Below are 27818 nucleotides of genomic sequence, written 5' to 3' on the forward strand. Positions count from 1 at the left end.
CTGGATTCATTATTTTGGGGTGTGTGTGTGTGTGTGTGTGTGTGTGTGTGATGCATGTGTGGGAGTTGTGTGTATGTAACCAGGGCAGTTCATGCAGAAGCTTCAATTGCTGTCAGCCATAGCATGCCTTGAAATGGAAGTCTGCCGTTTTTAGGTAGCCTGCCTGAATGCTAAGTTCTCAGAATCTTCCTGTTGGGACAGGGAAGTGACTTGGTGGGTGAGAGCACATGATGCCAAGCCTGATGGCTTTAGTTCCATCCCCAGAACCCACCCGCATAGTAGCAGAAGAGAAACACTTTATGCAGGTGGTCCTATGAGCTCTAGAAGCATGTTATAGTATGCCTTCTGCCAGACAAATAAATAAATACATGTAGAAGAATTAAAAAATGCACATATGTCTGTCCCCTAGTGTGGGTGTTATAGGCATGTGTAGCCAAGTCAAGCCTGAATTTTTTAAGATGTATTTATTTTCATGTATGTGAATGCTTTTCCTACGTGTGTGTGTGTGTGTGTGTGTGTGTGTGTGTGTGTGCCATATTCATGCAGTGCCTGCATAGGCCAGAAGAGAACATTGGGGTGCCCTGGAATGAGAGTTTCAAACAGTTGTGAACAGCCATGTATGTGCTGGGAATTGAACCCAGGTCCTCTGCAAGATCAGCGAGTGCTGTTACCACTGAGCTACCCCACCACCCCCAGGCCTGGCTTTTGATGTGAGTGTCAGGGCACTCAGGTCCTTGTGCCTACACTGTGAGCACTTTTGCTCCCTGGACCATCCCTGCAGCCCCTCATTAACTCTCTTGTTTGAAACCCTCAAGTATCTGCCTTGGAAAATCTGAGCAGTGCTTTTGTGCCAGCCTTCTCTGTCATGTGTATGTTGCTGTCTTAAGGTCATACTGAGTATGAAGCTTTAGGACAGCACTTTCAAATCAGACTTTCTGTGAGGATTGAAATGATCTGTCTATATAGAGTAGTTTGAGAGTTGTTAGTGATATATATGGAACATTGACTGAAACTTTATAGTTTCTAGGTTTATTTATTTTTATTTTGTGGGTATAGGTATTGTAACTGCATGTATGTCTGTGCTCCATTGCATGTCTGCTGTCTATACAGGACAGAGGATGGCGTTGGATCCCCTGAAACGGGAGTTACAGAAGACTGTAAGCCACTATGTGGGTGCTCGGAATTGAACCCAGGTCCTCTAGAAAGAGTGGCAAGTACTCTTACTTGCTGAGTCATCCCATTTAATACAGTTAAAGTGGTCAAATGCATATATGGCTGTTATATTGAACAATGCAGGCTTTACTGGGTGGTCAGTTGTAAAATTTCTGCTTAATGTGAACAGCCTGCCTAGCAGCATGCTAAGTTCTAGAAATGCAGCTAGAGTTGTCTTAATTGATCTTTACCACCCAGTAAACTGGATCTGCAGGCGTTGTGTCCAGAAGGAATCAGTGGCTCATGAGCCCTTGATGGGAGGAGTCCTCTGGTCTTCTAATGTTGTTCTTCTCCCCATGTTTAGCTCGTACTTAGTACACAAGAGAACCTGGCTGAGACAGTGAAAAGATGAGCCCACTCTAAGTTGGAACAACTCTCTGAATTTCCAGCATTCCCTGTTCAGGCTGGCCTTCAGTTATCAGAAGTACATGTCCTGTTTTACCTGTGTTTAAGGAGGCATTTTTAAAAAAAGTTTGCCTTGAGTTCTCTTAAATGACATCTTGTTGACTCTATGACATTCTTTATTTCACTTAGACAACAAAATGGCCGTTTTGCTAGGCTCGAGCCTGCCAGGGAACACGCCAGCATTAAACAACAATACTAGTGTTGTAAGGGATATAATAGTAAAGAACAGACCAAGTGCCCTGTGGACTTTATAGTCTAATGGTGATGAAGGAAAGCAAGCTAGGCCCTCCTAAAATCTATTGGGCCCAGGTCCCAGGAAACAAGTGTGTAGAATTCATAATTGTGCACTTCCAAAGGATCTCGGCTGGATGTGGCCGCCATGTTACCTGGGGAAGCTTAGGTCTTGCTGCTCAGAACCACTTAAGAAAGCTGATTTTCTTTCTTCAGGTTTCAGTGACCAAGTGTCTGGTACATGTGCCAAATGGTCCGTGGGCTGGTTTTCCTGGAACCGTTTCTCTTGAGTTTTCTAGCCAGAACGGAAGGAAGGGCGTGTTTCATATACTGGTTCTCACAGAGCATGCTGGGAAGGCATGGTCTCTCCGCAGCTAGTCAGTGAGACGGGCTCATTTCCTTGCCACTGAAACACACTGTGCTTCTACTCCGTCATTTTACTGCAGTCCTTCCCCTGGCTTGCAGAAACAGATGGCTACTTGATACAGGGTGTGAGGCGGTGCTAAAATGATCTTGTTAACATTAAAATTACCCTATTTCTTTCTTGGTGTATTAAATTAAATTTAAAGCCAGTAGGGTTCACAGGTCATAGGAAAGTAACTTTACCAAATACTATGAAACATATTTTTTTGGAAGCTTTGCCAAATATAAAGGTAGTAGGTAAGATTTCAGATAGAACACTTTGAATGAAATAAAATTCCCTTTTAGTATAGATTTCAGTGAGTGAAACTCTTCTTCCATTCACTTCTCTCCTACATATATTTTAGACTACATTTGTATTCTTTTAAGAGGGAAAAAGAAGTGCAGTTAAACTATGCACCTGCTACTCCTGTTCTGTGAGTATGTGGTTTACATTCAGGTAAGCGCCAGAGTTCTTTTTAATCGTTAGCCAATCCCCATGTCAGATTTGGGCAGAACTAATTCAGTAAGGCTTTCTGCCAAAAGAAATGTTGATTGGGGTCTTATGTGAGTATCAGACTGGGGGTGGGCGCAGTTTAAGTTGGGAGGGACAGTCCATAGCAGGTAGTCGAGGGCCGTGGTGGCTTTGGTGGGATACACAGAAACTGGTTAGATGCAGAGGAAGGGAGATGAAGATATAGATGGTGCCTCAGTAAGACACCCTGATGGGTAGCAGCTCTGGCGTCTCTGTTTCAATGCGGTCCCTTCTGCATGTGTTCTGCCTCATGCCCTCACCTCTGCTTTTGCTCAAGCCTTTGATTATCCTGAGCCTGTTTATGGCCATTCTTTCTCCCCGTGGGCATCGTTCACTTGCCACTCATGTCTCTTTCTGCCATGTCACATGCAAGCATCATGTCTGACAGTGTGCGTTTGGATTCCCTGTTTGTCACATAGCAGTTTATAGATAGAAAGGTTTGCTGAGAGAGTGAAAAAGTACCCGAAACAGTGGCAATGTTTCAAAAGGAAGCAGAAAAGCAAAGCAAAACCGTAAAATAAAATAAAAATTTGCTTATTTTCTTTCTTTCATGTTAAGAAATAATCATAGTAGTATGATGGTTTCCACAGGAATTACTTCCATGGGATAAATACAAGATTCCGTGGTAAAGGTCAGGATTAATATTTTTGCAAAGTTTTGTTTGTTGTTAAAGGCACTCACTGGTGCCGAGAACCAACAACAAAAGGAAGCAGCTCTTGCAGTGTGACAGCAAAGGCTCCTTCCTTTGCATGGAAGACCTGCTAAGTCCAGTGACTGTCCTCTGAAGGGCTCTGTGTGGTGCCCATGGAGGTGGTTTGTCTGTAGGAACTACTACAGATAGAATGTTTGTTTTATTATTTCTGTTAACTTTACTGCTATTAAAAACAGTGACCTCACTCCTTAGTGGCATTTGAATCTTCCCCACAAATTTTTGCCGGTGAAGCTGAAGACTCAGCGTCGTTCAGTCTTGTCTCTGGTGAGAGGGCTCTGTGTGCACTGTTTGCACATCGCCGTTAGTTCCTTAGCCCCTTAGACGATTATTTGCTCTTGACTGTCTGTGCCACTCTTTACGTACTGAAAGGTAAATGAAACTTATTAAACCAGATCCTTCTAGAAAATAAGCTTAGACCAGGAGAGCTTGCGGAGCAGTAAAGCCTGCTAGCAGTCCTGCAGGATCCTTCTTTCTACTTTCTCATTTCCTTGAACCAATTGCCAAGTTGTTGTGTCAAGCATCACAAGCCTTTCCTACACTTGATGTATTTTCTTTTTCTTTCTGAATGACATTTTGATAAGTCTCCTGCAATTGCAGTGAAGGACTTACCATGTTTTTTGAGAGCCCATTTCTCTATTTCTTTTGGTCACTTCCCTGGCCCAGTGCTTATGTGCATGCTTGTTTTTTAGATGGGAAACTAAGCTGTTAGGACAAAGCAGGCTTCCAGAACATGTCAGCTAACACTTCTTTGTTCCTCTGAATGAATTTCACTTAGTGGACTTTAGTATGTGTATGACTTTGGTGCCCCTTTGGTAGAGTTTCTTAAAATACTTCATAGTAGATTAAAAATTGTAGCTGTTTAGAGAATAGAGAATTTGCTCATTGTTTAAAAACCCCTCTGCCCCTCTAGAGGAAGTGTTTGGAACTTAGCAGCAATGTTGGAGGACTCACAACTGCCTTCAGCTCCCAGGGGATGGGGACTCTTATACAGATATAGCAATGTTGGAGGACTCACAACTGCCTTCAGCTCCCAGGGGATGGGGACTCTTATACAGATATAGCAATGTTGGAGGACTCACAACTGCCTTCAGCTCCCAGGGGATGGGGACTCTTATACAGATATAGCAGACACTCATGCATATATACACAAATGAAAATAACGCATCTTTAAAAGTCGAAGCTGTTTGAACCTTAAAATGTGAGTTAACACCGTGCTTCTGGTTCCATGCATGTGAACAGCTAAAGTGCTGTTGGCATTTCCAGTGAAGGAAAGTGCTTTCTTTCTTTCAAGATTTGGTTATCAAAGAAAGGTTTAATTAAAGGTAGTGAATTTGAGTTAGATCTGGAAGGGTAAAAATAATGTGATCATTTGAGATGAGAAGAAATGTGTTAAGTAAAAAAAAAAAAGACATTGAACAAAGGCAAAGTACAGTATATAAAATTCAGAATGGCCATGTGGTTAACTTTACTTCCAGTATATACAAGAATTAAACTTTTCAAGGTATGGTGTCTGACACCATCCTTCAGTTTAGAAGCAATGAGCTACCATTGGAAGAGGAGCTGAGAGACTGGAAAGAAAAGATAGGTTGGGACTGGAAAGATGCAAACCTCTCTGTTCACAGATAACAAGGTATTTCATGTAGAAAACCTCAAGAAATGTATAAAATACTATGAGATCTGAACCACAAGGTTAGCAAGGTAGTTGACTGCGAGAGTACTAATAGCACCCCGATGTACTTCAGTAGGAATGCACAGTTCAGAAATGTAGTTTTTAGAAATCCACTCAATATTATCAATAAGAATAAAATAAAAGTAATAAGATAATTAAAACTTGTTTATAAAACTATTGCCGAAAAAATTAAAGGAAATGAAATTAAGGGAGGAGAGCCCTTGTAATAGCAATGGCTAAGAATACAGTGCACTATAAATTAATTGCCATTCCTGTTAAAAATCCCAACTGTTTGGTAGGCTAATCCTAAAATTTATATAGGAAATATAAGGGGCCCAGAGTGGCAAGAGCAGTCTAGAAAAGGGAGAACAGAGCTGGGGGGACTCCCCCAGTTCCACACTTTATCTGTTGCGGAGCAACAGTGGTCAAGACAGCGGTGTGCTGGCATGAAGATCCAGCTCAATGTGATAGGGTGCAGAGTTGCAATACAGCCTTACAGTGTTGGTCAGCTGAGTGTTCACGAAGACATCAAGGCAATGAAATGAACAGGAAGGGTCGTCTTTGCCAGCACGTAGCACCGAGACAACTAGATGTCTGCATACAACAGAATGAACTTGAATCAAACGTTACACCAAGATTAACCTAAAATAGCTAACCTTAGAAAAGCTATTAAAATAAATTGGAAGTTTATCTTTTTAACCTTGGATAAAATAGTGGTTTGTTACATATAGTGAAAAGATAAGTAACCAAAGACAAACATGTAAGTTAGACTTTCATTAAAATTATAAACTTTTGTAACTCAAAAGATGCCACCAATCAAGTAAAAAGACAACTTGTAGGATGTTTAGAAGAATTTTTATTATTAAATAATAAAAAAAGTAACAATTGTAAAATGGATAAAAGATCTGGACAGACAGGTCTTTAAAGAAGCCGTCCAGATAACAAACACATGACGAGGTGTTCCATATCTGTAGTCATCAGAGCTATCAGAAGCACAGTGAAATGCCACTTTATACCTTTAGGGAGCTATCCATGGTCAAACACAGACACCAGTAGAACCCTTGACACACTGGCAGCAAAACAACATAGTACAGTTGCCCTGGAAAGCCATTCCACACTTTCTTGAAACGTTAGAAATACATTCAGCAGCTGATCATAAATTCCACTCTTAACCATGAGAACTTAAAATATATGTTGATACAGAAACTTATGTATAAATTTGTTATTATATAATAGCCAAAAGGGAAACAACCCCCACATATTTGTTAGTTAATGAGTGAATAAAGAAAATGTGTTATTCTATATAATTAAATAAAATTTGATGGAACAGTATAATAAAATTCTGACTCATATTACATCTTGAATCTTCCTGAACACAGTGTTGTTGTGGCGTAAGTGAGAAGAAACACCATTTATTGTATGAAGTGCTTATATGCAGTGTTCAGAATACCTACGTCCTTAGAGATAAAGGCTGGCACTTAGTAGGGACAGAGAAGAGACCACAGTGAAAGCTGATTGCTAATGGATATGGGATTTATTTTGTAGAGGATGATAAAGTGGCAATCATTGCATTATTTTATGACTGTATTTAAAACTACATAATATTAAAAGGGAAATATCAAAGTCCGACTACGTTATTTTTAAAAATATAGCATTTTTTGGGGTTGTTGTTTGTTTTTTTAAAGACAGGTTCTACTATATTTTCCTGACTGGCCTGGAATTCACAGTGAACTTACAATGAAGACCAGCCTGGCCTTGAACTCACTGTGATTCTCCTACTTTTGTTGCCTGGGTTCTAGGATTAAAGGCTTGTACTAGCTTGCCCAACTAGAGTTTATAATGTTTGTTGAATTTTTTTCTCTGACAATTTCATACATGCATAAGGTGCATTCTGATTATTGTAGCCCCCACCCTCTCATCAGTCTCCCACCCCACTACTCCTTCCTTAAGGTCCCTTTGTCATATTCAAGGCTTACTTTGTTGTTTTTGTTGTTGTTGCTTTGAGTTTAACTGGGATCATTTGTGCGGCCATGGGTTTGGAACTATCTGTTGATCCTGGTGGTCTCCTCATTTGGTCTACAACCGAAGACAGTAACTGCCCCACCCCAAAATCCATCAGTAGCCAATAACTGATCAGGCAGGGATAGCCAAGAAGACCTGTTCCCTTATCCATGATTGACTGTTGATAGGTCCAGTCTTGTGTAAACCTATTGGAAAGGGGCACAGCTACTGTGATATTGTGATGTGCCCAGATGGCAGCAGTTCATATCCCTTTCCCTGTCTTTTGGCGCCTAAGTCTATTGTTGCCTCTCTTCTGCAATGATTTCTGAACCTCAGAGGGGGTAGTATAAATGTCCCCTTTAGGGCTAAGCAATCAAATGTCACTTCTCACCACCTGGGCAGCCATGTACCTCTGCTTTACTCCTGTTCTTTGCAGACAGGGTTCTCTTGATTAGGTCAGAGAGTAGCATTTTACTTTGCATATAAATATAAACACTTAGAGGTGACACCTGCATTCTTTAGTGAAAAAATTAGAATGTCAGTCCAGTTGTTTAGCTGTCTTCCTTTCTAAAGCCAAGGTTTGGAAAGTTGCTTCCTTTCAGGGATAGGAAAGTATGTATGTCTTATTAGTTTTATCACGAGAATCTGTAAGTACTTCAAGGATGTGCCCGAGATTATATACTATTTAATTCAAACTTAATGTTGGAAATATATTTCAAATTGCTCAAGGTGGAATACAAAACACCATATATGCTCATGATTTCTGTTTGCCAAATTTTAGTACGCAGGGAATACTATATGTCGTATTAACACATGCTCTCAGGTTACTCCGTTTTGTTGATGCCCCAGCCAGGTCTTTCATGTGCGTATAGTCGGACATTCATGAACTCTTTTCTAAAGAGGAAGCTTGTAGCTCTGCAGGGGCTGGTAAACAGCAAAGGTTCTCTTTCATAAAATAGAGGTTAGTATACCACAGATGAGGATTTTCCTGATCTTGTAACAAAAACCAAGTTCAGAGGGAGGTTAGATACTGACCTAAATTATTACCTGTGAAAACTTTCGTTTAAAGGTTTTGTATATCGGAATTTTTCTATTCTCAGGTCTCACGGACTGGTATTGGGTCTCATTTTAATAGGGAAATGTAAGTTTTATTGATTATAATAAATATCCTAATTACACATTTTCCCTTACTTTATATACTGGAATTTATCATATGATGCAATTAAATTTCATGCAGTTGGTAGCCTTATATGTGGACTCTCAAAATGTTGCACTCACGGAACAGAAGATAGAATGGTGGTCATCAGGTTGGGGACAAGGGTGGGGATTATGAAGATGTCCATCAGTGATTACAAAAGTTCATCTTGAATTAAATCCAAGAAATTTCTTTTACAATATATTGACTATAGTTAACGAGTACTTGAAATTACTGAGAGAGTAGATTTTAAGTATTTTTAGCATTAAAAATATACCAAGTATGTACCAAGTATGTAAGGTTAATTTAGTTATTCCACAATGACAAATTACCTTGAAAAATCTATGTAAGTTTTATTTATCAATTAAAAAGATAAATAAAGCAGTGGTGGTATGCACCTTTAATCCCAGCATTTGGGAGGCAGGGGCAGGTGGATCTCTATGAGTTCAAGGCCAGCCTGGTCTACAGAGCGAGTTCCAGGACAGTCAAGGAAGGCTATTACACAGAGAAACCCTATCTTGAAAAATAAAAAAAGCAAAATAATTACACACAGTCGAAACCTTAAACCCGTATCAGCGTGTGCTTCCTCTTACGTTCTGACTTCACCGTCAATCCTCAGGGAAGTCTACAGATGCCTCCCACCCTAGACTGTGACAGGGAGGAGCAGACTGCTAGCTGGAAAATAGTCATGGCATTGAAGCAAATCCTGCCTTTTCTGAGGGCCACTCTCAGATGTTGTTGCATATTTGTAAGGCTACCCCACATCAATATTTATTATCTCACCAGTGGTATTTGGATAATGATACTTGCCATAATTTTAATATGTGTAGATATGAAGGAACTGAGTTACTACAGTCTCATCTCTGGGATTTCCTGAGAAGTAGGATTAATATGGTGTAAGTCATTAGACTGCCTCCTCCTGTGTAGACACTTCTGTGATGTTTATGTAGGCTGAATAGGAGGGGCTACTGCAGGTTATAAGAAGTGTGTGTGGCAGGGATGAGTGGGAAGAAAGAGTAAACAATTAAGAACCTAGCATGTATGGTATTGATGAATATGCAGTGGACCCTGAAGTCATGTTTCCATTCTGCTCCGTTCTTAGGTGATCATGGAGGAAGCACTTTACTGCCACCAGCTGTCACAAACGAATTTCCAGAATATGGGACCATGGAAGAAGGAGGAGAAGGCCTTAGAGCCTCTCTAGACCTTGATGCAAAGTCTCTGCCATGCCGCTCGCCAGAGCAGAAGGCAGCCCACCTCCTTGCTGGACAAGACTCTGTGCTCAGCAGTGTTACAGAAGGACCAAATGATGCCTCTCAGTGTCACATTCAGGAACAAAGTTTACAACCCATTGACTCTTTAATTTCTGCTCTGAAAGCTACAGAAGCCAGAATAGCTTCAGGAACATTTCAGGCTACAAAGGTACTGGACAAAGATGCTAATTTTTCAGTTCAGCGGGTGGATAAAGAGCTGAGTACTGCCAGTCATAAGCCACAGAGAGCCCGTAGAACGTTCCCTGCTGGCCCAGGCAAATCACCGGATTTACCTCTTTCAGTGGAAGTACCAACAGAGGAAAATTTTTCGTTGAACATCCAGGAGGATCTCACTGCACTCTTACCTGAAGAAGCTCAGGCAGAACTGTCGCAGATAACTAGCTACAGGAGACAAGGGCCTCTCTGTATACAGGAGCCAGTGTGTCCTGTGTCCTCCCTGCGGAGCTCAAGAGGGAGCCATAACCCTGTGGACAGAGTTGATGTTCTGAAAGATCAGAGGTCTGATCTTATAAGGGAGCACCCTAGAAGATGTGATTCCGGTGGCTTCATGGGACGTCAAGGCCGGGTCAAACATGTGGAGTTTCAAGGAGTAGAGATTTTGAGGACAGGAGAGAAGGTGGAGACTCAACATCCTGTAGGCACTGAGACATCACCAGAAAGGACAGCTTCTCCTGTGAGCAAGGAGCTTGTCAAAGGGCCAAGTCATTACAGCTCAGCTGCTGGTTCATGCAGCAATTCTGTTAATTTAGTTGGGAATGTCTGGGATGAAACCTGGAAAGTTCCTTCAGCAAGGCCTGGCACGAGCTTAGGGACATTGTCCCCTGTGCCTCTCGGTGAGAGTGGGGAGGATGAAGTCTTCCTGAGGGAAAGCAAAGAACACCTTGAGAAGAACCTTGATATTCAGGGAGATAAAGAAAGGTGAGCGGTAGAGTGTCATGCTTTGTGATGCCTGAACCATGCCTTAGAAAATTATTGTCCTGGCTTGGTTCGGGAGCTTACCACACAGGCCCGTACTCTTAACCTTAACAACCATTGTGCCACCTGGAATCAACTGTGACATTCAAAAATATTAAATAGAGATTTCCATAAATAAATAATTCATGTTTTACATAGCTTCTATTACAGTGTATTGTTGCGGTTGTTCCATTTGTTATGATTATTAAATCTCTTACTATGGCTAATATGCAATAACTTTGTCATAGATATGCATGTATCGGAATGACATATTTAAGAATTGTTATAGTTTTTGGTTTCAGTGTATCCCTAGGCATTAATGGAAAGGCTGCCATACTTCTTGCCCTTGTTGTCACAGAATGGAAGAGAAAGGATTTGATCTAGGTGTTTCTAAGACAGAGAAGTCAGCATGTAACAAAGCTGTCTGTTAGACAAGGATCCGGGGAGCAATGCTGAAGAGACCAGGAACACTAGACCCTGCAGATGTGCTTTTGACACGAAAGACTAAAACCTACTGACGTGTCCTGTGTGGTTGACAACTTGTCTGTGGCCTTCCTCTGAGGAAGAGGAAGTGTCCTGCGGAGAGTGTGCAGTGCAGCATGCGTGCATCCTACAGTGCAGGCCGCTTTCCTGTGTGCACAGAGAGGCGTGGGCTTGAGGAGCCATCTCAGGTCAGAGGTAGACTAGACTCCAGTTCATTTGTTCCATGACATCACAGATGAATCCCTTCTCTTCACAAATGGCATGTGCTCTGATGTGCGGCCTGGCTCAGTAAACTTTACATGTCCTGGTATTTTCTGACCTTCTCTGTTTCTGTCATCTACACCACCTTAGAGCTTGGTTATATGGAAGGCACGGCTGTCGATCTTCAGTGCCTTTGATCATGCCTGACCGTTGTTTTAGCAAGTCGTTTGTTGTGTCCTGTGCGAACGTACTTTGATGTGAGCCTGCTTTTCTTTTGTCGATCCTCATACCTCATACCTCATAAACATGTTATAGTTTATGTCAGTGGTTCTCAACCTGTGGGACATGACCCCTTTGGGGGTTGAATGACCCTTTCCAGAGGTCACTCAAGACCATTGGAAAAGCCAGACATTTACATTATGATTCATAACAGTAGCAAAACTGCAGTTATGAAGTAGTTACGAAAATAATTTTATGGTTGGAGGTCACCACAGCATGAGGAACTGTAGCAAAGGGCTGCAGCTTTAGGAAGGTTGAGAACCACTGATTTATATTCTAAAAATATGATAAAGGAATGTGTGTGTGTGTGTGTGTCTTTTCCATTTAAGATGCATGTTCCTTTTGGGTAACCATTAGGATCACAAAATCCCTAGACTTCTATAAAAAGTAGTGTATGCTTTATGACTGCTGTCTTTACGTCACTGTGAAATGTGCGCTTTCGCTGCTGTTCAGACCAGTCATCCATTGCTCCCACACCCTTTCCTTCCCTTTCTTGTGTCCCTGACCCTGTTAGAAGCTGCACGTAAAAGAGTGGGGGAAGTACATGAGATCCCTGGTCTATGGACTTTAGTGCTAAATATACAAATTGACCACACAAGCACTCTCTGGGTGCTGTGAAGGAAAAGAACAGAGATTACTGGAGAGATAAACTTGAATGGGAAGAAAGAGACTGGTTCAGGTGGCAGCTTGGATAAGATCTTTCGGTAAACACGCTAATTAAGTGAGACTTGAGACCTGAGGCAGCTGGTCAGACAGAAAATGGGCAATGAGGTCTGTGCAGGATATTTGTTTTATTTAAAGACCAATGAAAAAGTTTAAGAGGTATAAGCCCGGAAAATTATTTGGTTCACAGTGGAATTACAGTAAGTTAATACCATCAAAGACCATCATACCATTGAGTGAGGATTCTGATAACACCTAGGAATCATTTATGAGGCATTTAATAGATACTTCTTATTTCTGCTTTATTTCCTGTTTATAGGAACCGGAGGTGCAGTAAAGTCACCTAAACTTGCATAGCAAGTAGGCAACAGTGCTACAAATCAGTTCCGTGTTTTCTAACTGTTGACTTGCTGCTCTGACCACTGACTTGTCTAAGTTGTCTGAATGTTCATCTTAATATTTGAAGACCATTGTGGATATTAGTTCTTCACATATGTATGCCAACATTGGTTCCACACTCCTTCATATTCATGTCTACGTTGTATCTAGCTTTTTATGATTGTAGTTGTCTCTACAAATGCCATGTTTATCACTTTTTAAAAAATCCTTTTTTTAAGAAGATAGCTTTTCTCTTCCCTTTCCCCTCTCCAAACCCTCCTATATACCCTTTCTTGCTCTCTTTGAAATCCAGTCTCTCTTTAAAAAATTAATTGTTCTTAGATGCATATATGTTGCATATATGGAATATACATGGATATTTCTAAATACACAAATACAACTGCTCAATCTATATAATGTTACTTGTATGTATGTATCATTGTTGATCTTATATGGTATTGGATAACTCATAGGTAGGAATGTCAAGATACACCCAGAAAATCTCATGAACCTGACTGTATTAAGCTGAACAGGGCAACAATAGTCATGTTAATGTGGGCAGGAGCTGGGGTGGAGGAGGCCAGGAGACCTTAACCCTACCCAAAGCACTAAAGGCAACTCAGGGATACTAAGGTCCAGAGACATAGTCCTCTCCAGTGAAGAGCACAACTATTCTTTAGCCTTTTAGAAGTTAACTGATTACTCCTCACTGCGAACCTGAAGTCTCTGCAGTTCTGCTTTATGTCAGCAGAGGGCAGCAGCTGGATTCGGACAACCTCCTTCCCCAGAGCTTCTGGTCTCACTCAAACCAGGAAGTAGCCAGGGAGAGTTCAGTGCATTTTTACTGATCATTTACTGTATCAAGTTTACATGATACTTATATGTTTTTCTTATAATTGATGATGATAGTTTTATGATCTTGACATGGCTGGTTGAAAATTGATATTTTTTCAAGTATGCACTATTAGAAGATGTAGGAAACTAGTTTAAAACTTTATTAAACTGTTTATAGATTAGTGATATGTGTATTAATATTTTAACCTTGGATTGGAGATTTAGCTTAGTAGTTAAGAGCACTTGTTCTTACAGAGGACCCTGGTTCAATTTCCAGTACTTACACCTCTACATCTCCACAGCCATCCGTAACTTCAGGTTCAGGGGATCTGATGCCCCCTTCTAACTCGTGTGGCACATACAGACATCAGGTCAAACACTCATACACATAAAATAATCAAGAGAAAGTGTTTTAGCCTGAGTAGGTTTCGTATCCTTTTTCCCGAAATATGTTAGTAAGCTGTTAAGTTTAGTGGATATAACAGTTACATTTATACAACACTGTCTTTTGTAATATGGTTGGTTGAAGGCAGGAAATTGAAGAGAAAAAAACCCTAACTTAATATTGAAATTCTTCATTTTTACTAATTTTCCAGGTTTCTCGAACAAGAGGAGCACCTTAGGGGAGGAGGAGATGATGATATTCTCGGGCCTGGGTATATGGAGGACTCCACTGATGTGTACAGCAGCCAGTTTGAGACCATTCTGGACAGCACCTCCTTATACTACAGTGCAGAGTCCCTGGAGACGCTGTATTCGGAGCCTGACAGCTATTTTAGCTTTGAAATGCCGCTGACCCCAATGATCCAGCAGCGCATTAAAGAAGGCGGCCAGTTCTTGGAGAGGACCTCTGTGGGAGGACGTCAGGATGTCCTGAGTGTGTCAGCAGATGGTGGGATAGTGATGGGCTATTCTACAGGGGTCACCAACGGACTGCATGACTCACCTAACTCTGTCTACACGAAAGGCCCTCAAGAGATTGCCTTCTGGGGAAGGTAGCAGTACCACTTCCCTTAATTTCATGGTTTTCTTTTTATTTATTTATTTTTTTGTGTGTTTCTTTTTGTGTTTGTTTTTGTTTTTAGAAGTAACTGCTCTTTGAGAAATTTTAAATGAATTTAGGGTGTATTTTAAATGATTTTAGGGTGTATTTTAAAAGAATTTAGGGTGTATTTTAAATGAATTTAGGGTGTATTTTAAGTGAATTTGGTCAGTTTCTGTCTCTGTAAGCAGATGTGAGTAAACGGAAGTTCGGGATTGAAGAGAATGGCAATTACACCCTTGGGCTTGTCAGATTAGCAAACTGGGGCCTTTCCTGGCTGACTGCATGTGAATGGGTACTGAGCCAATAGCTGTGATGAGTAGGTGTCTGCTCTGGAGCTGCGCACTGTAGGCAGTGCTGGTGCTGTGGGCGGAGCCTTTGTCTCACACTGGCAAGGATTTGCTCTCTCTGTGAACACTGACGTCCATCTTGACATAAAATGACAACTTTGGTAGGGCCCATGCTCCATAGCGGTTGTCTGTCATTATTTATGTCTAGGTACAGATATCTATCATTTCTCCTGTTTTCACCTGCCTCATCAGTTCCTCTGTCTGGCATTTAGCATCTCTGTCAGAGGAAGGGAAAGCTAAACCTTCTATGTTTTATGAATTTCGCTGTGAAATGCGTTTTCTATATATGTATCTTGAGATGGAGGTGTAGGGACGGTTAAATGAGGACAAGTATTTTAAAGGTGTATGAGAAATGGCATTGCTGGTCTCTTTAAGTCTGCTCACAGTGCAGGTTTCCAGGACAGCCGTCTTTCCCAACAGTCTGCCTCGTGTTGGAAGCATGGTGTCATGGTTCTTTGGAGGGACGAATTCAGGAGCAGCACCTTTCAGTGCTGTAGCTGTGTTCTCCCGTGAATAGGTAGTGATGACTGGAGTCAGGGGGGATGAGGAAGGCACACGAGATCTCAGAAGTACCACGCTGTTGAGCACGTGTGTCAGAAGTTCACTGTATCTCCAGCCCAACTTTCGGGAGCATAGAGAGCTGTTTATATTGCAGATAAAATCAGGTGAAGAGCTAAGCTGGTTCAGGCTGTGACCTCTGCCACAGAAGCCACTGGAAAGGTGTCAGGGAAGGTAGCAGGGTAGAGCCAGTGGGCAGCCCACAAGATGAGAATGAAAGGCTACTTCCTTTGTAGCCTCTGTGCCCACACATGGAAGCAATAATCATCACTTGGCAGCATAGGCGCTGTCTTAATTAGGGTGACTATGGCCAGGCTGAAACGCAATGACTAAAAGCAGCTCGGGGAGGAAAGGGTTTGTTTCATTCACAGTTCCTTGTAACAGTTCATCATCAGAGGCAAAGGCAGGGCAGGAACCTGGAGGGAGGAGCTGATGTAGAGGCTGGGGAGGGTACTTACTGACTTGTTTCCAGGACCACCAGTAGGGATGGCACCACCCACAATGGGCTAGGCCCTCCCTCATTAATCACAAATTAAGAAAACACCCTACTATCAGATCTCAGGGAGGCCTTTACTTCCCTGAGGTTCCCTCCTTCCACAGAACTCTAGCTTGTGTGAAATAGACAACATGGTCAAACCCGGGCCCCAATCCTTAGTGTGGGCAGAACTGAGTGCTGAGAATACTGGGCTAGTTCCTCGTGTACTACCCTGTCAGATTATATAAGGCCATCTGTTGAACAGAGGTAAAATTTCAGCTGGGTCACCTGCCTAAGGCAAAAAGACCAAATCCTGGTGCAGAAAAGAAGTATCTGAGAACACTTTGCTCAGTGTTCTTTGAGTGGGCTCAAGGTAATGATAAAGTTTTACAACTTGAAAGGACCATATCGAACATTAGTTATAACAACAACAAATAAGCGTCCTGGTTTGGCTGGGGAATTGCAAAAGCCACATGACTTGGTTGTGTCTGATCCTGGGCCTGGTTTCAAGATGCTCAACTCATAGACGAGTGTTTTTTCTATCCTGTACTTTCAGGCCTTTTATATAATTATTGCTTTCATATAACAATTATTTCCTTTTTGTTCTCTTGTCTTTCTATACAGACAGATACCTGAATTGGTCTAGTTTCAAGAATTTACACTAAAATGGTTTCTACTCTTTTTGTTGTTTGTGGTGTGTGTGTGTGTGTGTGTGTGTGTGTGTGTGGTTATTACAAATGGTCATAATTTGAGGAGATATTAATCAAGTCCTTAGTAAACGCATTTCTGTGAAATTTTGAAGTGGCCAATGAACAGCCTGTCAAATTTGCTTCTTCATTAGAACATCCCCCTAACAGAGTATGGAAGTAGATAGATATTGAGCCTACTACAGAACTCCAATTAACGTAAGTGACTCCTTTTAACCAAGCATGAGGGTCAAAGGGTAGAATTCAAGGAAAGGAACCTTCTCCAACTTGATTAATAAATTTGATATTTACAGAAGAAGATAGAGAAAACATAAACACAGACCTGGCATTCCATCTGTGTTAGCTTCCCTTTCTCTTTCTTGCTCATGAGCTGGAGGTCTGACCACACTGGCTAAAGTGAACTCCGAAAAGTCCCAAAGAAGGGACATAACAGCTGAGTTTCCTACTGAACTTCTGTCTTTGGTATCTGATAGACTAGTTGAGGAAACAGGCCCATTCCTCTTGACTTTTTCTTTTTGCATAAAGTATCAGTGGTCAGCTAGTAGAAAATACTTCAAGTGTATTGTAGCCAGTCTCATAATATGCTTTATATCACATGTAGACCAGGCTATTATTTATTTAGTAAAGATATGATGCTTGATTCTCATAAAGTGGGAGAAGAAAAGGAGCTAATAAGGTCTTTTATCAGACAAAGAAACTGAGGCACAGAGCTGTTAGGTAACTTGATCAAGATTACCCATGTCAAGTGGCACACTGAAAACTGTCCAAAGCAGTGGGGCTCCAGAGTCTATGCTTTACTGAGTTCTGCCTAACTGATTAAGGATTTAAGAATCGTAGGCATCCTTGATAATGATTTCATGGTAGATTCTGAACAGTATCAAGTATTTTGAACCAAATAAAAAAATGTATTTGTTTTGGTATTGCCTAGATATATTTTTAATTCTCTCTGGTTCCAACATGTGTCTATACTTTTCATTAAAGCTCATTTTGGTGGCAGTATTTGACAGTGACTTGAACATAGAAAGATCCTTTGTTGCATCTCTAAAAGGTGTGTGTGTGTGTGTGTGTGTGTGTGTGTGTGTGTGTGTTAGGAAAATTGTTTGGGAGTGGTCACTGTAAAAAGTTCCCTCTTTCAGTTTTGGTAGCAGGAGGAGATGGCATTTCCCTGCTACTCCACCGCATATGTCAAAAGAGAGAATTCCTTAGATCTCTCATCCAATTCCAATATTTAGCTGGGAAGACTCATTGTTTGAGACTATATGTATTTAAAAGCATTATATATAAATAAGACTGCTGAGATCCTGGATTCGTTAGCACAGGAAGAGTTAAATTCATCAAGGATGCTCTGACTGCTGACTAGGGAGCTGCCTGTCAGCAGGAAATAGCTCACCTCGCCCTGCTTTGTAATGCAATATTTTAAATGCAGAAGAGTAGCATCTCCTCCCTTAGTTTAGTGGTCCAGCTGGGGAGCCTCAGGCCCCCAGGGTTCTGCAGTGCCCTGTGAAGTCCAGTCACATGGCTCCAGAATTAGAAAGGATAATTAGAGACTTAAAGTCATACATGTCCCCATGGGTTCCTTTGTGTCTGGGTGTTTCTCTCTCGCTGGCCTATCAGCCGATGACCACAACTCTAACCAGTAAGTTCTGTCTGACCTGAAGACCGCAAAACACAAATGTCATTGTCACCAAGAGCCATGGTGAATAATGTCCTTTTTGTTGAGCTCGTTTGGACAGAGGCAGAGAGATAGCAAATACAGGAATCTGTCAGCAACTTCTTTTCTGATCCTCTCAACTATAGGAAACTGCCTTTAAAATATGCTTTGTTATGTGGAAAATATGTTTTACATCTCAGCTTCTTAGATTTTCTCTCAGGATAGGAGTTCGGCAGAGGAGGTGAATTGCATCTGTGAGCAGCTGATATGCCTGAGGGAAGTGCTTCCCTGTTCAGTATCCTGAAGTGGATTTTTGTGGGTTTCTTCTTTTTTCCCTTCTTCTTGCCTTTCGTCCTCCTTGCTCAAATGAAATGCTACACTATCTCTTCTGTAACCTTTTTTGTTTCCTTAGTGCCTTTCTGCCTGGGAAGATGTAACTTGAAATAGCAGTAATTAAGAAATTGGTTAAAGTCTAATTAAAAAATTAGCATACCAATTTAAAAGCTGAAATGAATCTTCATATGCATATTTATTAAAGTAAGAGAATGAAATAATACGGTGTTCGTTTATCTGGCGATAGAGTGGAATTTTAGTTTTATTTAGTGTCTCAGGAGGCTTCTGGGACTTCTCATCTGTCATTAGGGGTAGGACAGGCAGCTGCTTCCTGTTTAGCGGTAGGTGGGTGTGCCTCCAGTAACCTCCTACAGTTGTAAAGGTCTAAAGCTTTTTCTGCAGAAAGGACCTTCTCATTTTTCTCTTCCTAACCTTCTCAGTGGTTGTGGTGGTGGAGTTACGTAGTTTACAGCTTGAAAGTTCCTGGAGAGTTCAATCAGTCAAGTCAATTTTGACTCTTAGTTATTTAGCAGGGCTGTATTGTAGTATGAGGGCCAGCTTGTTGGGGTTTCCGATCCCGCCCGGTACCCAACAGCCGGCAAATCCCAAAGAGAATCACACACAGAACTCCATAAGGTTATAAACTGATTGGCCCATTTGGTCAGGCTACTTATTAGTTCTTATGACTTATCTTAACCCATTATTCTGATCTATGTTAGCCACATGGGCTCAGTACCTTTCTCAGTGTGACAGCTTACATGTTGCCTCTTCGGTGTTCTGCGCAGGAGTGGTGAGAGAGTTTCTACTTCCAGAATACTCCCAGTCTCTTTGCTCCACCCCTACTTCCTGTCTGGCTTTCCCACCTATACTGCCTGCCTGGCCAATCAGCGTTTTATTAAAATATGATTGACAGAATACAGATAATTCTCCCGCACCATTTCCCTCTTTTTTTTTTTTTTTAAACAAAGGAAAATACCCATAATCCATTTGTTGGGAATGTGGGCGTAGTATTTCAGGCTACTTCCTGATGGTTGGGGGCGCTGATGATCTTATGGGGACCTAAAGAAAATTTAGAGTTATAATCAAGTCCTGACTGAAGTATCCTGGGAGTCTTGATCATCTCAGGCTGCAGTCTTGAATCAGTTCTGGATGTAGAACTCTGTCATCTGGGCCATCTGTTCCTGTCGATTTCTCAGGTGGCCTCCCTTGGTCAAAGATGATTTTTCTTAACTCTGAATAAATCCATAGCCTCTCATTTTCTGTGGAAACAAAAGCAGAATCTCTTCTCCAAAGTAGCATACCTTTTGACTTCAGTTTTGAAGCCAAGGTATTTTCAAAATGTCTATCTTGGGTTAGTTCAGCAGCATTTATAAACAAATGTCTTTTGGTGACTGTTGCTCCTTCCTCAGCATTCAAACAATTAAAAGAGAGCATAATAACACACAGTATCAAGATTCTCTGTGTAATTTCCATCTTTATGCGGCTTTATTTTACTTCTATTTCTTTTATTTTTACTTTTACTTTTTGAGACAGGTTCTCTGTATATCTTTGTCCTGGAATAACTCTGTAGACCAGGCTGTCCTTGAACTCACAGAGATCTGTCTGTCTCTGCTCCCCAGTGCTGGGATTAAAGGCATGTGCTACCACACCTTGAACTCAGAGATCCTCTGTCTCTGCCTCTCAGGCATTGGGATTAAAGGTGTGTGTTACCACACCTTGAGGTCACAGAGGTCAATCTACCTCTGCCTCCCTTGTGTTGGGATTAAAGGTGTATACCACCACACCCAACTACTCTCTTTCTTCCTTTTTTACCCTAAGAACTTTAACCTTTAGCCTACATATATTTTTAACTCATAGTAAACCATTTAGAGGTTTTCCTTCCTCTTTGACTCTCTTTTTACTGTATATCTCTTTTTTCTGACCACATGAGTCTAAAACCGTGGTTTTGACGGTTAGACCCAGTCCATTTTTTAGCTTTCCAGACTCATATTAGAGGTACCATTGGAGCCTTTTACTGCCACAACTCTATGGCGTTTCAAGGTCCCTGCCAGCAAACAAGCTGGAGCATTCTGCTCACAGACCACACTCAGTCGGACTGCCTGCCTGAAAGAGTCAGAGTTTGCCCTGGCAGGACGGCCCAGAAAGACGGCATTTTAAAACAGCGCAGCGTTTTTCCTGCTACGACTGAAAACCGAAAAGCATGCGTTCAGCTTTTCATCAATACCATTTAAGTGTTTCGCGGCAGGACCTCTTAATGAGCTACAAAGTTTTGCAGCTAAAGCTGAGTCAGGAAGCCTCTCTTAAATGAGAGCATTGCTTGCCTCTAGCAAGCAGAACAGACCCGAGAAATTGCTGCCACCAAGAAAACATGCTTTACTCTATTCTTTCCCAAACTTTTTTAAGCTTTCTGTGGATTCAGTTATCCACGTTGGCGCCATCTGTAGTATGAGGGCCAGCTTGTTGGGGTTTCCGATCCCGCCCGGTACCCAACAGCCGGCAAATCCCAAAGAGAATCACACACAGAACTCCATAAGGTTATAAACTGATTGGCCCATTTGGTCAGGCTACTTATTAGTTCTTATGACTTATCTTAACCCATTATTCTGATCTATGTTAGCCACATGGGCTCAGTACCTTTCTCAGTGTGACAGCTTACATGTTGCCTCTTCGGTGTTCTGCGCAGGAGTGGTGAGAGAGTTTCTACTTCCAGAATACTCCCAGTCTCTTTGCTCCACCCCTACTTCCTGTCTGGCTTTCCCACCTATACTGCCTGCCTGGCCAATCAGCGTTTTATTAAAATATGATTGACAGAATACAGATAATTCTCCCGCACCACTGTATGAATTGTTAGTTATTTAGTAGATGTGAATATGTATTGTTTAGGGTCTAGGAATCCCCTCCAAGTGGGAAATGCAACTGATAGTTAACTATTGTAAAGGAAGAAGTAACAAGTGATATGAAGCAGAAGGGAACCAAGAAAGGACAGTCTAAAAAAAAAAGTGGCTAATAGTGTCGGATGCTTAGTCTGAAGAGTCACAGACTGCTCCTCAACGGCCTCTAGCTGCCTTCCTCCTCAGAGTGTCAGCAGGACTTCCCAGCCCTAAGCTTTCAGAGGCTTCCCGGACATCACTGTTGTGTACTAAGGATTACTCACTAAGTAGGGTGGGGCTGGAGGGTGGGCCATAAACTCGGGGCTTATGGCCTTTAATCTTGGGCAGCTCTTTTCATTTGTTGAACCTGATTCCTTGTTGGTAAAGTGGCTCTATCCTTCCCACCTGTGTAGTTTTGGGTATGAGTTTGCCGAGTGCTAGTTTTAGTCTCTGCTCATGGCTCATACAGTGGTCTGAGGAATTGTCTGAAGAATCATAGGAAAATAGATGAGAAAAAAATCTTGGTAAAGAAAAAAAATGCACAGAGATGGGAACGGTGTTTCAGTATGGGGCAGGTGGGTTAGGTCAAAGTGACCTTAGATTTCAAGCATGGATAACTCCCTGAATTCAGAAATTACCATGTCTAGAATCAGTATTTGTAGGAGTCGCCTGCCCAAGTTCAGCTTCAAACATGTTGCATTTGGGAAGTGCAGTGATTAGTCATTGGTGAGGGCCTGGTGGCACGTAGGATTGAAAAGTCCCTGGAGAGGCGTTGGGATCACCCGTTTCGTGATTTGCAAAGGGAGAGGGATGAGTGAGGAAGGCTTCACATAGTAGAACCTGGGTGTTCATTGTGTGCTCTTAATTCTTTAGACAAAATGGATTTACAAGGGCTTTGCAGATTTTGGTTTGAGAGTTGAGATGCTGGCTCCTTGAATGCCTTTTTATGAAATACAGCTGCAGATGCTAAAGGTGTGGAGGTAGAAGTTCTGCCAGAGTTGTGGCTTTAAGTGAAAAACTTGAATGCTTAACCTTTCACTGGGTTGAGGTGCTATAACAATTCTTTATCCACACCTCAGGGCAGTATTTTTTGTTGTTGTTTCTGTTTGGTTATGGAGATTTTTACATTCTAAGCTAATCTAATAGATGATACCATGCAAATCCAGAATTAATTCGCTTCCCAAACAAAATATATAGGGATGGTACCTGTCTGGATCCCGATATGCAAGAGGAGTTTAAGACCAGTCTCAACTACATAGTGAGTTCAAGACTCACCTATCCTGGCCTACATGAGATACTTCCTCAAAAAATCAAAAGCAATTTTTAAAAAAATGGAAAACTGAGAATGTAGGTGCATCTTTCTAGAAAAATCATGAACTTGTAGCTTTCTGCTTTGTACAGATTCTGTCAGGGATTTCTGCATGAGTTTACTAGGCAAATTTAGGGAAGAGCACTTTTATGTTTGAATTCTTCAGCTAGAAACAGGCCTCCTTATACAATTGCCTTCAGTTGATCTGCAAAGAGCAACCTATCAATCCCTTAGTGCTGACACAGAGGCACAATGAGCTAAGGAACAGTACCAACAGATGACTTAACAGTCCTAAGCCATTTCTCCCAGACAGTAGCAATGGTCTAAGACATTCCCATGATGCTTGATGGAGTCCATGATAAAGGCTTCTAGCTGAAGGGTAGCAACACCAGCAGCTGTGACTTTAAAGACATAAAAGATAATTTATATTTTCTTTGGTTCAAAGATGCTTCTGAACACTCACAAGATCCTCATAGATTAGCTCTGCCATCACCACATATGGCTTAAGTACATCTTGGTACTGACAAAGGAACCCTTTGGGGCAGAGATGCTTAAAAAGGCAGAATAGGAATGCTTCTCTTTCAGGAAAGAAGATGACTTCATATTTTTCAGTCTTCTGAGAGCAAAACACTCTTTTTCCTCTTCCTCAGTGTTTCCTGAGCCCTGAGTGGAGGGATTGGTGAGGACAGCCTCTTAGGACTGAGTGTCCCAGCTGTGGGTCTCTGTGTCTGTTCCCATCCTCTGCAGGAGGAAGTGTCTCTGATGATGACCGAGCAGGGCACCTGCCCATCAGTGCAATATTTAACTGTCAGAGGAAGCAATGAGATTCCTTCATCAGAGCTCCTTCAATGCCATAGCTCCAACACTAGATATTCCGCACCGATGCTTGGTTGTGGGAGGGGAGAAGATATGGAGTGTCTTTGAAGAAATAGTTCTCTGGGACCTGCTGAGCTGACTCAGTGGGTAAAGATGCTTGCTGTGTAGAGCTGGCAATCTGACCTCCATCCCTGGAACCCATGGGAAGATGGAAGGAGAGAACCCCCTCTAAAAAACTGTCCTCTGACTTACATATATGGGTCATCCCCTATGTGACCTCATACATATTACATATAACACACACAATACAATAAAAATGAACTAATCTGAGAATTATTTTTATTTTTTATTTTAGACTAAATGTAAACCTGACTTCAAATGGGCATATATTTAGCATTTTACCCAACCCGTCACTCCCCGACACACTATTTCCTTTCTTCCTGTGGATGTCATTAGTTTTCTGCAGACAGAAATTAAGAGCAGCTGTTGACTTGGCACTAGCTCTCAGCAGAGCCTTCATGTTCAGCACCCAAAACACTAGTGGCCACTGCGTCCGGAGAATTTTTTTTTTCACAGCGGTGGAAGGCTGACCAACAGGTTTAATAGTGAAGTGTGTGGATTTTAAGTTGATTTTTTATTCTAACTTTGTTTTATTTGAGATGACATATTAACAATATGGCATGAGTTAACAATTTACTAAAATGTTGTGGGTCTTCAAAGTTGATATTGTCAGTAATAATAGTGTTTGCATTATCTGGACCATTGTTCTCAGAGTCATCCCGGGTGATGGACTGTGCTAAGGTGGAGTTATAATGTAAATGTCTAATAATAATTCTAAGTCTTGGAGCTAAATAGTAGCAGTTTTTTATTATCTTTTAAATACTCTAATAACCTCAACTTAACACAAACACCGTGGCATTTTCTTGCCAAGATTGATATTTTAGTCTTTAGGCTAGAGAGGAGCAGAGGTATTGAATGAATGAATTATATTGTGAGACAAAGTCTTAGAAGTACATTTCACTTGGCAGTCACTTAGGTATGTTACCTACTAGGCTGTACACTTCTCAGGTCTCATTTTGGGGCCCCAGAGAGCCTCTGATGAAGTGGTGGGAATGCTCTGGACACTGGTGTCGTTGAGTGAAGAGCTGAAGGAGAGACTGTTCTCAGCCGCTTCACACACAGCCGTAGTGCTGGGCTTCGGCAGCGAGGCTGAGGCCCGGCCAGGGTGGTTGCACTGTGATGTCACAGACAGTGTCCTGGAAGTATTGGTTTTTGAGGTAGGCTTTGCCAGAGATGGATATGTGGGACTGGTTGTTGGGGCATGAGACAGGGGTGGGAAAGATGGAAAGGGGTAAAGGGAGACAGACAGACAGATGTGGAGACTGGTAGAATTAGCCATTGCTTAGATTTTAGCAACGGGAGAGAACGAAGCTTCTTTTCCTATTTGTTAATCTCCATCCTGAACAGGTGCTGCTTCTCTTAAAAATGAAGCCAATCACACAGGCGATCTTCTCCAAGTTAGGTGATATTTTATAGACATGCCCACCAGTGCAAAGTAGGAAATAGGAAAATAGTAAGCCTATGGCTTCACCCTTCAGTTTAGGAGAGAAAGCATCATGCCTGGAGGTCAGACTCAGGACCACCTATCCCCTCGTTTCCTCTCGAGGCAGGCTAGCTGGCGTGTTTATCATCCTATGGTCCACGTGTCTATCAACAGAAAGTCACGTCTTTTCACACGAGCTTAGACTGCGTGTGGATAACATCTCTGTTTCCTGCGATATCACTGTTTTTTCTCAACATTTGTAATGCATTTATTTACTTTAAAGCCATAACATACCAATTAATTGATATGAAGTAGTCATTATAAGAATGCATTATAATTCTGTTTCTGTTTTCTTATAGGAGTATTTTTGTTATCTCTGTTCACATAGTAATGTGCACTTATTCTTACATAACACACAGCTTCCTGTGTAAACATGAGAATGTTTCTCTAGGCCTGGGTGCTTACTTAGGAATAAAAATGAATGTATGGAAAGTCTAACTTTTTTGGTGAATCACTCTTGAAAGTACGTACTAGATTTTCTTTGCGTATATGTAATTTTATGTGTTTTTGTTTATAAGATAACTCTTAGTTCTTCCTCCCACCTAAACAAAATAGCCTAGGTGAAAGGAAAAATAGGCAAAGAAAACAGTGTAGCCACCTTAGTCCCCTTTTCCTTTAGGAGCTTTGATAGAGACTCTGGTATCCATTAGTTGAGTCTGGAGGCTGTGTCTGGATCAGATTGCTCAATTACTCCTGTCCCTGTCCTCCTGCAGATGCTTTTGTGGCAGTTGTTGTCCCTGTCTGACAACTGTGACTGTGACTTGTCCACTTCTGGCTGACTAAAGAGGAATTTGAGCAGAAGGGCAATAAATATTTTCACAATATGATTACAGGAAAACAGAAACAAGGCTAGAATGAAAATAGAAAAAACACCAGCCGCCAAAGTGTGTCTCATGGCTTAACCAGTTCTCAAATAAATGAACTAATTCTGTTTTGTAGGCTAGTTCAGCCTGAATATGTGAACTATTAGAAAGTCTGTCTTCCTAACATAGTACTTCTAAAACCTTGGTACTTTTAGAAAAGACGGTGCTCAAGTACGTTATTTTAGAATGGTGTTGACTGAACACACACACACACACACACACACACACACACACACACACACACACACACCAATTAACTGCAACCGCCCTAATTATGCTAAGTAAAAAACAAACAAACAAAAACGCTGCTGTTTTCCCTGTTACTAGCTCTCCTCTGGCTTTTAAAGAGTTAAGTGGGAGGTTTGTGAGGTCATGTGTGACTTCACTGGGTCTGGACTTTTAAAGCAGGTCTGTTGGAGGGAAGCTGCCTGGCAGAAGGAAGGGGCTGGGAAGAGGGGCCTGACTCTGTAAACTGCTTTCAAGTTCTTGTCCCACAGGCAGCCCCCAGGGGATCGAGTGGCCTTCTGGGAGAATGTCACTGTGGAGTCCGTGTAGCAGTGTGTACTCACACAGAGGCAGCTTCAGAAGTCCGCTAAGAGAGCCCTAGGAGGATGAAACTTTGCCGAGCAGATGGGGCAGAAGCGTTTTCTTCCTTTCTTTCCTGACAGATTCAAACTGTTTGCTGACAGAGGTAACAGGAATTTGGGTTGATTGTCTTTGTGTGGTCTCTGGTCTGAGACAGTCTGGATTCTGCACAGATGTAGTTACAGAAAATGACATGGGCTTGAAAATATTTAATTTCGCATATTATAGGACAGTCCTGGCAAAATACTTAAAATGCCTTTTTTATTGTTTCAGTAAGGCTGACAGAAATGAGGATGGTCCTTTGCGCAGGGTAGTGCTTAGGCATGGGAGGAGTTTTCTTAATGGAGCCACGGTGTTGTTGGATGTGATTGTACATAGCTCTGTGAAACCCTGACGCTCCTCGCAGACAGAAGGCCATCGTTCTGTTTCACAAGGTTGCCGTTCTTAGTTTACTGTGTCACTGCTCTGAAAGGAGAGTTGACATAGGGAGAAACAATTCGTGTTGGATGCAGGGACAGGTTTGCTACTTGAAAGGCTACCCAGTTATCTAAGGAAAAAGTATATTTCAGCTCTACAGGTTTATCTATCTCTGTGAAGGTCTCTGTCTGCTGTCATGTCCCAGAAACAGAGCAGTACAGAGGATAAGACCACAGTGACATTGAAGAACAGGGCATGAGCGAGTGTGGCCCATTGATAATTCCACCCATCCTCAAGATATTTGAAGACTCACCCACCAAAAACTACCAGCCCTGAATTCTCAGGTTAATTAACCAATTATGTAACAGGCATGTTTGTGTGTATGTATTAGTCAAATTGGCATTTCTTTACTTGATCACAGATATTTTTAGTACCTATTTATAGTAATTTACAATATCCTTTGTTTTATTGGCCAATTTGTATCAAGTTCTGACCTCCTGTGTATAGATAATTTTTGTTTCACTTTCCTCATAGTAAGGTAATAACAGAAAATACACTAGGCATGTTTGTGGGAAGCATAATGCAGTGGTTATCAGTCACAAGCCCATAGTTTAACATTGCCCTCTAGTTCTCAGGGGTTGGCTTCTCATAATTTACTTAAGCACCCTGAAGTTCAGTTTCTCCATATTTAAGTAAGGATGAAAATGGTACTTATCATAAGGGATAGTTATTGTAAAGACTAACTAAGTACAGTGTGGGAGAGCATTTGCCATAGTTAAGTCTACCCTAAGAAAAACTCAATGAGTGTTAACTT

At 41.6% G+C, this 27818-nt stretch overlaps 1 protein-coding gene across 5 annotated transcripts in view; it reads left to right on the forward strand.

Moving 5' to 3' along the window:
- Psd3 (pleckstrin and Sec7 domain containing 3) overlaps nt 1-27818 on the forward strand; it is a 536277-nt gene that overhangs the window by 249950 nt on the left and 258509 nt on the right. For 4 of the 5 annotated variants that reach the window (XM_085680351.2, XM_085680348.2, XM_085680349.2 and 1 more), the window contains 2 exons: nt 9462-10551; nt 14022-14420. In XM_085680351.2, the coding sequence (XP_085536477.2) occupies nt 9462-10551; nt 14022-14420 (1489 nt within the window). Of the gene's footprint in view, nt 1-9461; nt 10552-14021; nt 14421-26417; nt 26694-27818 lie in introns of those variants that run through there. The other variant, XM_048442762.3, reaches the window with a different exon arrangement.

This window comes from Myodes glareolus, chromosome 23, assembly GCF_982192425.1.
Source record: "Myodes glareolus chromosome 23, mMyoGla1.1, whole genome shotgun sequence".
In the NCBI taxonomy this organism is placed as follows: domain Eukaryota; kingdom Metazoa; phylum Chordata; class Mammalia; order Rodentia; family Cricetidae; genus Myodes; species Myodes glareolus.